Source organism: Eptesicus fuscus, chromosome 21 (assembly GCF_027574615.1).
Source record: "Eptesicus fuscus isolate TK198812 chromosome 21, DD_ASM_mEF_20220401, whole genome shotgun sequence".
In the NCBI taxonomy this organism is placed as follows: domain Eukaryota; kingdom Metazoa; phylum Chordata; class Mammalia; order Chiroptera; family Vespertilionidae; genus Eptesicus; species Eptesicus fuscus.
The window spans coordinates 48,070,135-48,083,607 of record NC_072493.1 but is presented as its reverse complement, the minus strand read 5'-3'; the positions used below and the strand labels follow the sequence as shown (position 1 = coordinate 48,083,607).

The 13,473-nt window shown below is 50.8% G+C and overlaps 1 protein-coding gene across 1 annotated transcript; it reads left to right on the top strand.

The window, feature by feature from the left end:
• Positions 1-1,642: 1,642 nt before the first annotated feature.
• LOC103303389 (NACHT, LRR and PYD domains-containing protein 2) lies at positions 1,643-11,980 on the top strand. Its single transcript, XM_054710071.1, has 7 exons — positions 1,643-3,219; positions 3,957-4,127; positions 6,226-6,396; positions 8,478-8,648; positions 8,981-9,151; positions 10,563-10,730; positions 11,647-11,980. The coding sequence occupies exons 1-7, from the start codon at positions 1,643-1,645 to the stop codon at positions 11,978-11,980; spliced, it is 2,763 nt and encodes a 920-aa protein (XP_054566046.1).
• The last annotated feature ends 1,493 nt before the right edge of the window (positions 11,981-13,473 follow it).

Here is a 13,473-nt window from a genome sequence, read left to right as displayed (position 1 = left end):
GTACTACTATATGTAATATAAACAAGAAAAAATTAAAACAAAAAAATTAAAATATATTTTTATTGATTTTATATTTTAGAGAGAGGAGGGGAGAGAGAGAGAGAGAGAGAGAGAGAGAGAGAGAGAGAGAGAGAGAGAAGCATTGATGAGAGAAAAATACCAACATTGATTGGCTGCCTCCAGCATGGTGCTCCCACTAGGGGATCAAGCCCACAACTCAGGCATGTGCCCTGACTGGCATCCTCTTGGTGGATGGGTCAATTCTCAACCATGGAGCCATACTGGCTGGGCAAAGTTGTTCTTTGTAAATTAAACAATTTTTTTTTGAATTTTTAAATATTAAATCTATTGGGGTGACATTGGTTAATAAAATCACATTGGTTTCAAATGTACAATCCCATGATACAGCATGTGTATGTGCCGCAACCTGCATGGCTGGGTTCAGGATCTGAAGGAGGGGCCAACACACAAATGAAAATACTAGACACAAATATGAATTATTAAGGGTGTGGGGCCAGGCGGAGCCTCTTTCTTGAAGAGGCACACTTGAGACCTGGGCTTATCTGTTTTTTATTCAGTTTTAGATACACATCTTGCCCTCAGGAAAGCACGGCAAACAGGTAGCAGACAGACTGTCTCCAAGGTCAGTAAAGATCAGTGAGGTCAGGAAATTGCTTCGAGCCATCGCTATCTCAACACGAACAATCAGTGCTTAGCGTCAGCCCTGCTAATGCTCAAGGTCCATCGGCCTTCCGCGTTCCTTGGTGCACTTTCATGACAGTATTGGCAAGCAGTGGCTTCCCGTGTGTATGTGGCATAGTGTTATTCAGTTTCATTTCTGTTGTCTTTTTAAATGACATTTTGCATCCAACATGATGTATTAGTTTCAGGTGTACAGCATAGTAGCTAGACAATCATGTACTTTACAAAGTGTTCCTTCCTTCCCCCTGATATTTCCAGTACCCACCTGGCCCCATCCATAGTTATTACAATATTATTGACTGTATTCCCTGTGCTGTACTTTACATCCCTGTGACTATTCTGTAACTTCCAATCTGTACTTCTCAATCCCTTCACCTGGGGGAATCACAGTGTAAGGTATATAAATGTGGAATGGATTATGTTGTTACTTGAAATGAATAGAACCAATGTGAGATTGTATACCAATTGTAGTTTAAAAAGAGACAGAGGATGATGGCCCTGGCTGGGTGGCTCAGTTGGTTGAGCATCATCCTGGACACTGGAAGGTTGCAGGCTCAATTCCTGGTCAAGGCACATGCCCTGGTTGTGGGCTTGATCCCCAGTGTGGGGCATGGAGGAGGCAGCTGGTCAATGATTCTCTCTCATTATTTATGTCTCTCTCTCTCTCTCTCTCTCTCTCTCTCTCCCTCTCTCTTCCTCTCTGAAATCATAAAAAATATATTAAAAATAGAAAAGAGAAGCCAGGTAGGTAAATACTGTCTTAGAGACTGTCTTATACGTTCAATGTTTGGTACAGTACGAGACACTTGATTCCTTCCTGGTATTACTCATTTCTGGTCCTTTACAAAGTGTATGTTCTGGTTAAGTAGAGTGACTGGCATGCCAACTTTCCTCCTTTGCCTCCCATTCCAGGTGGAAAGGAGAGAGCCCGAGCCACGCGATGGAGAAATTCTGCTCTATCTGGAAGCACACATTTTGGAACGGAGTTGGTGATGACTTGCATTATAGAATCATCCAGGGAGGCCACAAGTCCACATGGCTCTCCAGTTTCAAAACATCCTCCCAGCGCAGGCTGCTGACCGTGGTGCTGCAGGGCGCGGCGGGCGTGGGGAAAACCACGCTGGCCAAGAAGTGGATGCTGGACTGGGCCCAGGACCACCTCCCCGAGACACTCCACTCCGCCTTCTACCTCAGCTGCAAGGAGCTGGGCCGCCAGGGCGCCTGCACTTTCGCGGAGCTCCTGGCTAGGAAGTGCCCGGACGCGCAGGAGGCCGGCCCCCAGGCCCTCGCCCAGGGCCAGAAGGTCCTGGTGGTCATCGACGGCTTCGACGAGCTCCGAGTGCCCTCGGGGTCCCTCATCCACGACATCTGCGGCGACTGGAAGGAGCCGAAGCCCGTCCCCGTCCTGCTGGGCAGTTTGCTGAAGAGGAAGCTGCTGCCCAAGGCCACGCTGCTGGTCACCACGCGCCCCGAGGCCCTGGGGGAGCTGCGGCCCCTGGTGGAGCAGCCGCTGCTCATCGAGGCGGAGGGCTTCCTGGAGGCGGACCGCAGGGGCTACTTCCTGAGGCACTTCGAGCAGCGGGACCAGGCCCTGCGCGCCTTCCGGGCCATGCAGGACAGCCCGGCGCTGTTCCCCATGGGCGCGGCGCCCGCCGTGTGCTGGGTCGTGTGCACGTGCCTGAAGGGGCAGCTGGAGAAGGGGGAGGACCCGGCCTCCACCTGCCGGACCCCCACCTCGCTGTTCCTGCGCTTCCTGTGCGGCCAGTGCCCGCCGGCAGCCCCCGGCCGCGGCCCCGCCCCGCGCCTCCCCACTGCGCTCCAGGCCCTGAGCCTCCTGGCCGCCCGGGGCGTCTGGGCGCAGACGTCCCTGTTCGATGGCCAAGACCTGGGGCGGCTGGGCGTCGGCGAGTCCGACCTGCGCCCGTTCCTGGACGGCAAGGTCCTGCAGGCGGACGCGGACTGCGAGGGCTGCTACGCCTTCCTGCACCTCAGCGTCCAGCAGTTCCTGGCCGCCCTGTTCTACCTGCTGGACGGCGCGGGGCCGGGGGACGCGGGCGGCTGCGGCTGCGCGCAGGACGTCGGGGACGTGCGCGCCCTGCTCTCCAAGGAGGAGCGGCTGCGGAACCCCAGCCTGACCCGCGTGGGCCACTTCCTGTTCGGCCTCGCCAACGAGGAGCGGGCCCGGGAGCTGGAGGCCACGTTCGGCTGCCGCGTGTCCCTGGACGTGAGGCGGGAGCTGCTGCGAGTGACGCGCGCCAGGGACTGGCCCTTCTCCTCCAGGGCGGACACCAGGGAGCTGATGCGCTGCCTCTATGAGTCTCAGGAGGAGGCGCTGGTGAGGGAGGCCCTGGCGCCCCTCGCGGAGCTGGCCCTGCACCTGCAGAGCGAGAGGGACCTCGTGCAAGCGTCCTTCTGCCTCAGGCACAGCCAGGCCCTGCGCGGGCTCTCGCTGCAGGTGGAGAAGGGGATCTTCCTGGAGAATGACAGGTTCTGGGAGCCAGGCACGTGGGCGGAGCGGTAAGGACTCGCCTTTCCTACCTCACTTGTGTTTTTATGTTTTTAAAAAATATTTTTATAGATTTCAGAGAGGAAGGGAGAGGGGAGAGAGAGAGAGAGAGAGACATTAATGATGAAAGAATCATGGATCCGCTGCCTCCTGCACGCCCCGCTATTGGGGATGCAGCCTGCAACTGGGCGTGTGCCCTGAGAGGTTATCCAACCGTGACCTCCTGGTTCATAGATTGATGCTCAACCACTGAGCCACACCGGCTGGATTTGTTTCTTTAAAGTTTAATATTTTTAAATATATGTGTGTGTGTTTGTGTGTGTGTGTATGTGTGTGTGTGTGTGTGTGTGTGTATAATTGATTTCAGAGAGAGGAAGAGAGAAGGGAGAGAGAGATAGAAACATCAATAAGAGAGAACATCCACCAGCTGTCCCCTGACACCCCCCACTGGGGACCCACCCCACAACCCAGGCATGTGCCCTTGACTGGAATTGAACCGGGGACCCTTCAGTCCACAGGCCCACGCTCCATCCACTGAGCCACACGGGCCAGGGCTAAAGTTTAATTTTGATTGTTGACGTGACTACAGATGTTCCCTGTTTCTCCCTCCCATCCTGCCTCCACCCTCTGCCCTGACCCGGGGATGGAGCCTGCAGCCTTGGTGTATCCCGACGATGCTCCCACCAACCGAGCTACCCGGCCGGGGCTGTACTGTTAACAGGCGCTCTTCTCCGTGACTTCCTGCTAGGTCCCAGCAAGACCATCACGCTCTTTGTCGCTGGACGGAGCTCTGCTCTGTGCTGAGTTCCAACAAGAACCTGGCGCTTCTGGAAGTGAGTCAGAGCTACCTGAGCCACTCCTCCGTGAGGATTCTGTGTGAGCAGATGACCCGCGTCACCTGTAACCTCCAGAAGGTGGTGTAAGTAGAAGCTCAGCTCACCTTGCAATGGCCGTCCTTGTGTGTGAGTGCGTGTGTGTTTAATCCTCACGGGAGGATATTTCCCATGGATTTTTTTTTTTTTTGAGAGTGAAAGAGAGAGGGAAAGACAGAGAAATATGGATGAGAGAGAAACACATTGATTGGTTGCCTCCCGCAGGTGCCCCAACCAGGGCCCCGGACTGGGGAGGAGCCTGCAACCAAGGTATGTGTCCTTGACCGGAATCGAACCTGGGACTCTATGGTCCACAGGCCAATGCTCTGTCCACTGAGCCACACCGGCTAGGACCATGCATGTGTGTTTTTAATGTGAGGGCAACATTCAGATGCCTGACCAGGCTCTGACCAGTCAGGTGCTCAGAATACAAAGAAATGAAGGGGTTTTTATCCTTCAAGGTGGCTAGTGGGAGACTCATATGTCACATTGGGTCCTTTTCATGAAGTCTGGCCAAGAGTTTGGATGTTTGCAAATATCTACTGTGGGTGCATTTTTAAACTTATTTATGTTGTTAGATTTATTGGGGTGGCATTGGTGAATAAGATTATATAGATTTCAGGCATACATTTCTATGTTACATGATCTGCATATTGCATTTTGTGTCCACTACCCAAAGTCAAATTTTCTTCCATCACCATATACAGGGGGTCTCCCCCAAAATGTATATTACACTTTAACAGTTGACAGCTCAGTTTTGAAAATGAAATGTATTTCAATTAACACTGCCTTTATAATTATTCAAGTGTGTATATGCATTTTGGGGGGACATACTTTACCCGTGACTACCCTTCGCCCTTTTTCCCTCTGGTAACCACCATACTGTTATCTGTGTCTGAGTTAAAAACAACAACTCAGAATGGTCCATACCTTCAGGGAGTCTCCAATTTATTTGCTAGCTTAGAAACCTTAACTGACTGTAGCCTACGTCAGTACTACTTTGTAGAAATACAGGGACCACCTGTGGGTATAGGGAAAAGTGATTTATTCTTACTAGAAGGCAGTAGGCATTGAGGGGTTGGGGAAGAAGTGTGTGAGCTGAATGCTGAAGGAACTGATACAATCCATATATATAAAAGCCTAATATGCTAATTGTCCCTCCGACCATTCAACCAGGCGCTATGATGCGCACTGACCCCCAGGGGGCAGATACTCTGACTGGTAGGTTAGCTTGCTGCTGGGGTCCGGCCGATTGGGACGGGGTAAGATGGCCGGACACACCCTGGAGCCCTCCATCGGTCCCTCCTCGGCTTGATTGTGCACCGGTGGGGTCCCTTGGCCTGGCCTGCACCCTCTCACAATGGTTTTGCTCAATCCCCACAGGCCAGGCCGAGGGACCCCACAGGTGCAGGAATCCATGCACCGGGCCTCTAGAACAAAAAATAAGGAGCCCTGACTGATGTGGCTCCATTGGTTGGGCAGCGTCCTGTGCACCAAAAGGTTGCCGGCTCAGTTCCCAATCAGGGCACAGCCCAAGTTTCGGGCTCGATCCTGTAGGTGGCGTGCAGGAGGCAGCCAATTGATGTGCTCTCACATCAATGTTTCTCTACCTCTCCTCTCCTCTCCTCTCTAAAAATCAATAAAAATATTTAACAAATAAGGGTACGGATATTTCATCTGGGGAATCCCATGGGCAAAGATAATGGGTATGCTAACTTCATCATCTGATTCCGTCTTTCCCCATCACCCTATGCTTCTTCCACACACAGCCCCTCATTTTTCTCTTTTCCAGCTATTATTCCACTGGCTTGTTCTTCAAGTAAGTGTATCAGACCATGTTTCCCTTTTTTTCTTGTTAATCCTCACCTGACAATATTTTTTTTCCATTGATTTTCTTTATAGAGAGAATGGAAGGGGAGGGGGGAGAGAGGGAGACAGAGAAACATTGATGTGAGAGAGACACATCCATTGGTTTCCTCCCGCACGCTCCCCTACGGGGATGGGAATCGAACCCGTGACCCTTCGGTGTGCAGAACCCATCTTCCCCTTTCCCATCCTGGTGTGCGACGTCCCATCTCACTCGGGGTTCAGAGCACCAACCATTTTCAGCAGCCAAGATGGGACCCCTCCCTTCTGTGTTTCCAGGATTAAGAACGTCTCCCCGGTGCACGCCTATCGGGACTTCTGTCTGGCTTTGGTGGGCAAGAAGACCCTGACGCACCTGATCCTGGAAGGCAGCATCCACTGCGACAGCATGCTGCTGCTGCTGCTGTGTGAGGCCCTGAAGCACCGGAGGTGCAACCTGCAGTATCTCAGGTATATGGCGGGGCCTACAGCATCTCAGGTATTTCTCACATCACTGTCAGGAACAGAGCACCACTCTGATTGGTTATCACACCACACGGGGGCGGGGTTTCAGCCTCCACACTCTCTCCAGCCGGTCTAGTGCATCGAGTAATGAGCCTCCAACGCAAAGAAACACGCAGACTTCTGTGGCATCCTCTAGCGTAGGGTCGAGGTACTCCAGGTGGCATGCTGCCTGTCTGCTGTGACCCAGAGCAGCCCGCCACCTGAACTGTCCACTCCGTAACCCTCTAGAAGCATCCAGGCTCCTGGTTCCGGGGGGCTCACTCCTTGTGGAGAGTCCCCTTCGTCAGTGAAGACCCATCACATTGTTGATTGTCATCACCCAGCTTTAGGGCACCGTTTCCCTCCCCCCCTTTATACTGTTGACACTATTACAGGTGTCCCCCATGCTCCCTCCTCCTTTGCCCACATCCACCCAGGCCCTGCCCCTTCTCTCTGGCCATGACCACACTGTGGTCTGTATCGATGGGCTATGCCTATGTTTTTTTGTCTAATCTCGTCGGCTTCTTTCATTCCCTCCCCGCTGAGATCTGTCCGTCTGCCCCAGGCACCCGCGCCTCTGGTTCTAGCTTGTTCATCAGTTTATTTTGTTCATCAGATTCCACACATAAGTGAGATCATATGGTATTTGAGTCTTTCTCTGACTGGCTCATGTCACTTAGCATAATGCTCTCCAGGTCCACCCATGCTGTCGCAAAAGGTAAGCGTTTCTTCCTTCTTTTTACGGCTGCAAAATATCCCATTGCATAAATGTACCACAGCTTTTTTTTTTTTTTTTTACCCAACTCCTCTATTGATGGCCACTTGGGCTGCTTCCAGATCTTAGCTATTGTAAATAATGCTGCGATGAACATAGGGTGCATATATTCTTCTGAGTTGGTGTTTCGGGATCCGTAGGATATATTCCCAGAAGTGGGATCCTCCGCTCACTCGGCAGTTCCGTTTTTAATGTTTTGAGGAAACTCCATACTGTCTTCCCTAATGGCTGCACCAGTCCTCATTCCCACCGACTGTGCACGAGTGTGTCCTTTTCTCCGCACCCTCGCCAGTGTGTGTGGTTTGCGGATTTATTGATGGCAGCCATTCTGACAGGTGGGAGGTGGTACCTCGTTATTAACTTGCAAAGATTTTGCACATAGTAAGTCGGACAATAAGGTTGTCCTGGAGTCCCACTCCCTGATCTGTCTGTAGGAGTAGCCGGGTTTCAGAGCCCAATAGAACGGATTCATGGATTCCCTCAGTGTCCTCCCAGTGCACAGAGGGAGTTCCCAGTTCTCATCCTTGCAACTTCTAAACTCAACACCTGGACAGAGTTTTGGACCTGGCTGCCTAAGGTCAGATTGTAACTCATTGTTTTAATTTGCATAGTCCCTAATAACTTGTGAAGTTGAACTTTTTGAGTAGCAGGCATCAACTCTTTTTCCTCCTATAGAATCACTTTTTAAAATTTTATTTAAAAAAATCCTCACATGAGGATATGTTTTTATTGATTTTAGAGAGAGAGGAAGGGGGAGAAAGAGATGTGATGTGAGAGAAACATCAGTCGGTTGCCTCCCATATGCCCCTGGCCAGGGAATCAAACCTGAAATCTAGGTATGTGCCCTGACTAGGAATTGAACCCATAACCTTTCTGGTGTACAGGACGAAGCTCCAACCAACTGAGCCACACGGTGAGGGCTCCCCTATAGAATCATATATCTAGACCCAAGTGAGAATAGGACAGACTCGGGCAGAGAATGTGATGATCATATTAAAAAAATGAGAAGCAAAAAAAATAACAGGTCATGTTGGTGAAACTTCACACAGAATTATATTACAGATTTGAGAGGAGGCTGGGCAGTGATTGAATGGCCATGACGATATTTGAAGAAAAGCCAACGAGATCAACTCCCTCCAATCCTTCGGGCCAGGGTTGGCTACATGTCGAAGTAGAATGAGATGAACACCCAGGATACAGTCTTTGCGGGCAGCATAAGCCTGTAGGGTCTCTGTCCTCCCAGGAGAATGACTTTCCCCCATGTATCCCACAGGTTGGGGTCTTGTTCTGATTTCACTCACCAGTTGAATGACTTCTCCTTGGCCCTCAAAGTCAACCATTCCCTGAAATCTCTGGACCTCACTGCCAGTGAGCTCGGGGATGAGGGCGTCAAGTTGCTGTGTGGGAACCTGAGGCACCCAAATTGCTTCCTACAGTGGTTGTCGTAAGTGTCTCCTCTTCTCTCACGGGGCACCATTGTGTTTGGAGAGCGATGGGAACACCCCTATTTGCTGGACACCCTACTGATGTAGGCAACACCTGGTTTATTGATGGTCGCCATTCTGACAGGTGTGAGGGGATACCTCGTTTCCGTGTCTGGTCGCAGGTGGATGAATCCTACATTTTTGCTTGCCCTTCTCTCCTTTCTGGTCCCTCATGGCTCAAGATAGAGAGGGTGTGTGTGGAGGGGGGAGTGAACCAAAAGAGCTCTCCCCGGAGAAGGTTGTGCTTTGGAAATGTTCTCCCCGCCTGACTGTGGGTGTGGTGCTTCTGCAGGTTGGAAAACTGTCACCTGACGGAAGTCTGTTGCAAGGAGCTCGCCTCCACTTTGATGGTCAACCAGAGGCTGACACACCTGTCCTTGGCCAGGAACAACCTTGGAGACGGTGGGGTGAGACTTCTGTGCGAGGGTTTGAGTTACCCGGAATGTCAGCTACAGACCCTGGTGTAAGTCCCCATTGGTCCTGTGTGTGTGTGTGTGTGTGTGTGTGTAGGACAGATACACTGAGTGGCCAGATTATTATGATCTCAACGCATAATAATCTGGCCACTCAGTATATATATTAGAGGCCCAGTGCATGAATTTGTGCATGGGTGGGGTCCCGCCAGCCTGGCCAGGGGGAGGGGACATGGGCGGTTGGCCGGCCTGCCTGCTGGTCGAACTCCTGGTCGAGGGGACAATTTGCACATTAGCCTTTCGTTATATAGGATATACACTGAGTGGCCAGATTATTATGCGTTCAGAGATCATAATAATCTGGCCACTCAGTGTATAACACCACTTAATAATTCTTCTTGAAGCAACCGGCAAGACCCTGCTGCCAGTGAGGGAACACTTGGGTAGAAACAGATGCTAATATTTGCCTGCCTTTCAGGGCCGAGTGGACCTTTCTGCTTCTCCCCAGGCTGAGAATTTGGGATAGGAGCTAGGTGCTCGGTTCTGACACTTTTGTGTGTTCTTCGAGTTCGTATGACACACTTCTTCCTGCAGTTGGGAGTGGATTGAGTTATAGGGTATGGGTTGGAATTTTATTTTTCTGTGAAGAGCCATATTGTAAACATGCGAGGCGTGGTGGGCCATCTGGTCTCTGTTCCAGTTAGTCAACTTGGCCACCGCCACGTAACCGCGTGCAGGAATGAGTGTGGCCATGTTCCAATAAAACGTTATTGACAAAAAAAGCCATGGGGGGTAGGTGGAGGTGGGCAAAGGGAATGGGGACGGAGAGAGACTTTGCTTTGGGTGATGGTTGGATGATGCAGTGTGCAGAGGAGGTTTTGTTGAGTTGTACACTTGAAATCTGTATGGTTTTGAGAACCAACATCATTCCGATGGAAAAACAAACAAAGAAAGAAAACAAAACAGGTGGTGGGCTGGATTGACCCGTGGGCTGTGATTTGCTGACCTTGTTACCTGGGAACAAGCCCAGCAGGGACCACCTGTGCCCGTTCTCACCACAGGGAGGGCAACGTTCCAGAGACTGTGTCGAGTTGGAGCCCTGTTTCTGCTCAGGAGTTCTATCCGGTTTTGATTTCTCTGGGGCTGCTGCTCTCCTAAAAAACTGCCTGCAAGTCATCGCTACGGCTTCTAGCACGGCCCTGGAAACACCCACCTGATGTCTCAGTCTGGCGAACTGTGGCTCGCGAGCCACATGCGGCTCTTTGGCCCCTTGAGTGTGGCTCTTCCACAAAATACCACGGCCTGGGCGAGTCTATTTGGAAGAAGTGGCGTTAGAAGAAGTTTAAGTTTAAAAAATGTGGCTCTCAGAAGAAATGTCCATCGTTGTCCTGTTGCTATTTGGCTCTGTTGGCTGATGAGTTTGCCGTTTGGCCCCTGTTCTTCTGACCATCTTTTCCGTAGGTTGAGCCAGTGCAGCATAACCAGATGCGGCTGCCAACACATCTCCGACTTTCTCCAAGGAGACTCCAGCCTGACCCACTTGGACCTGAGCCTCAACCCCATCGCGACTGGATTGTGGTTTCTCTGTGAGGCGTTGAAGAAGCCAGGCTGCAACCTCAAATGCCTGGGGTAGGTCCTTCTGCTCCTGTTCCAGGTGTTTTGGAACTAGATATCCCCTTGGAGATAGTTTGACAGGGGGTGGGGACCGGGGGGGGGGGAGACTGTGATAGAACTACCCCTGGTCCAGTGTTGGGCCCAAATGCCAACAGAAAGGGAATGCAGGTCAGTGGGTGGTTACAAAGGCACCCAGGGCCTGGAGGAGTGGACGTAGGTGCAGATGGGATTCAAGGATGCCCATACCGCTTCTTGTTAGTTCTGAGGGGCAGCTTAGTATCTCAGCTACATTGTCCTTCAGTGTTTTGTTTTGTTTTTTTTTCCTTGTATCATCTTCCCAAGGAGGAATTCACTGACTGCTCTGGTTGGTATGTTCAGTGGTTAGAACGTTGACCTATGGACCAAAGGGTTGTGGGTATGATTCCTGGTCAAGGCCACGTACCTGGGCTGCAGGTTCGATCCCTGGCCACGGTCAGGTGTGTGTGGGAGGCAGCCAATCAATGTGACTCTCACACACCTCTCTCTCTCTTCTCCTTCCTCCCTCCCTTCCACTCTCTAAAAATAAATGGAAAAAATATCCCTGGGGGAGAATTAACAACAACAAAATTCACTGACCGCTATCAACCTACCTAATCCTTCGCTCTGGCTGACTTATCCCAACAACTTGTTCATATGGTCTTCCAGGCAGGAACTGGGTGGAGAGGAGTAAGGGGAGGGCGAGGAAGGGGACATCTGTAATACTCAACAATAAAGATAAAAAATAGCATGTCCCTATGGCCAATGTCCCTAAAATAAGCTCTATGAAGAAAACCATTTCCCCAGTTTCTTCACTACCAGGTCCCCTGCAGGCCGGAGTGTGGCTGGCTCCCAGCAGGGCCCCAATAAGGACTTGTTTCGAGAGTGATCGGCACCCATTTTCCTCCCTCCACAGGCTCTGTGGCTGCTCCCTCCCGTCTTTCTGCTGGCAGGACCTGGCGTCTGCCCTGGCCAGCAACCAGAGGCTGGAGGTCCTGGACCTGGGCCAGAACTCCTTGGGGCAGAGCGGGATCACCGTGCTCTTCGAGGCCCTGAAGCAGAGATCCAGCCCTTTGAAGAGGCTCCGGCTGAGGGCCGACGAGTCCAGCGCCCAGACCCAGAAGCTGCTGAAGGAAGTGAGAGACAGCAACCCCAAGCTGAACATCGACTGCAAGGCTGCCCAAGCGGCCAGCTCCTTCTGCGAATTCCCTTTCTTTACGCCCCAAGATAACTTCCCAGTTATCTATTAGTCTCTCCGGCGGAGGCCTGATGGTCAATGTTAATTACCGGGTCACAGTGGAGAAGGGAGCTGACGCTCTCCGCTCTCTGCTCTCCAGTGTATAGTAAGTTCTGCACGAGTCACCTACCCACTTTATGTCAAATGTCTGTGTTGTTTTTTTTTCACAAGGATGCGGGATAATAAAAGGCAAAGCACAATGTTGGAAACTGCCTTTATTTTATTTGACCTTTTACGGCTTTATAGAGAGGAAGGAAGAGGGAGAGAGAAACATCCGAGGGAGAGCGAAATATAGATCAGCTGCCTCTTGCACGCCCCCCTGATGGAAGTGGAGCCCACAACCCGGGCATGTGCCCTGGCGGGGAATGGAACCAGCAACTCTTTGGTGCAAGGACGATGCCCAACCAACTGAGCCACACCAGTGAGGGCAACTTTTAATTTTTTTAAGATCTTCACCTGAGGACATGCTTATATATTTTAAGAGAAGGGGAAGGAAAATAGATGAGAAAGAGAGAGAGAAACCAATGAGAGAAACATCAATCTGTTGCCTTCGGAAACCTTGCTGACTGGGGAATCTAACAGGAAACCCGGGTATGTGCCCTGATCAGAATCAAACACACAACCTTTCAGTGCACAGGACGAGGCTCCAACCGACAGAGCCACATGGGTTGGGGTGAACCTGCATTTATCAATACGCCCCAAAGCTAACTTAGCATAAACTTGACGCGTGGCATACTTAGTCTAGGAAAATATATTATGACGTTGATGATGGTTGATTTTTCTCCCCCTGTTTTTCTGTGCCACCTCAGGTATTTCTTGGCCTAACTTGATAGTAGCCCAATGGGTCGCCATGATTGGTGTAGTTTATGGTATTTTAATGCAGGAGTTGGTAAGCTTTTTTTTCTATAAAGGGCCAGATAGCCAATATTTAGGTTTTACAGACTACATGGTCACTGACAATGACTCAATGTTGCTGTTACAGTGGAAAAACAGCAGTAGACAATGTTAATGAGGGGGCGTGGCTGTGTTCCAATAAAACTTTATTTACAAAAACAGGCAATGGGTCAGATTTGGCTCATGGGTCCTAATTTGCCCAGCCCTGCTCTAATCTATCCTGTTGTGTTTCAATCCTCACGAGGATATTTCACCAATTTTTAGAGAGGAAGGGAGACGGAGAAACATGGATCGGTTGCCTCCCATACTCACCCCAACTGGGGATCGAACCTGAAACCTTTTTGGAGCATGGCATGTCGCTCCAACCAACTGAGCCCCCTGGCCAGAGCTAATCAATTCTGTTATTGATGAAGCACAGATCTGATCACATCACAGTTCGATTTAAACTTTCAGTAATTCCCCGTGTGCAACCCATTCTCAGGGAGAACACAGCCTCTGTGATCCACAACCTATTGCTGGTTATTTATAGAAAAGCAGCAAAGCCACTTCAGAACGTCCTTTAAAGAGTAAATTCAGAAAATTAAATTCATTGAGCACTAATTCCTAGACACT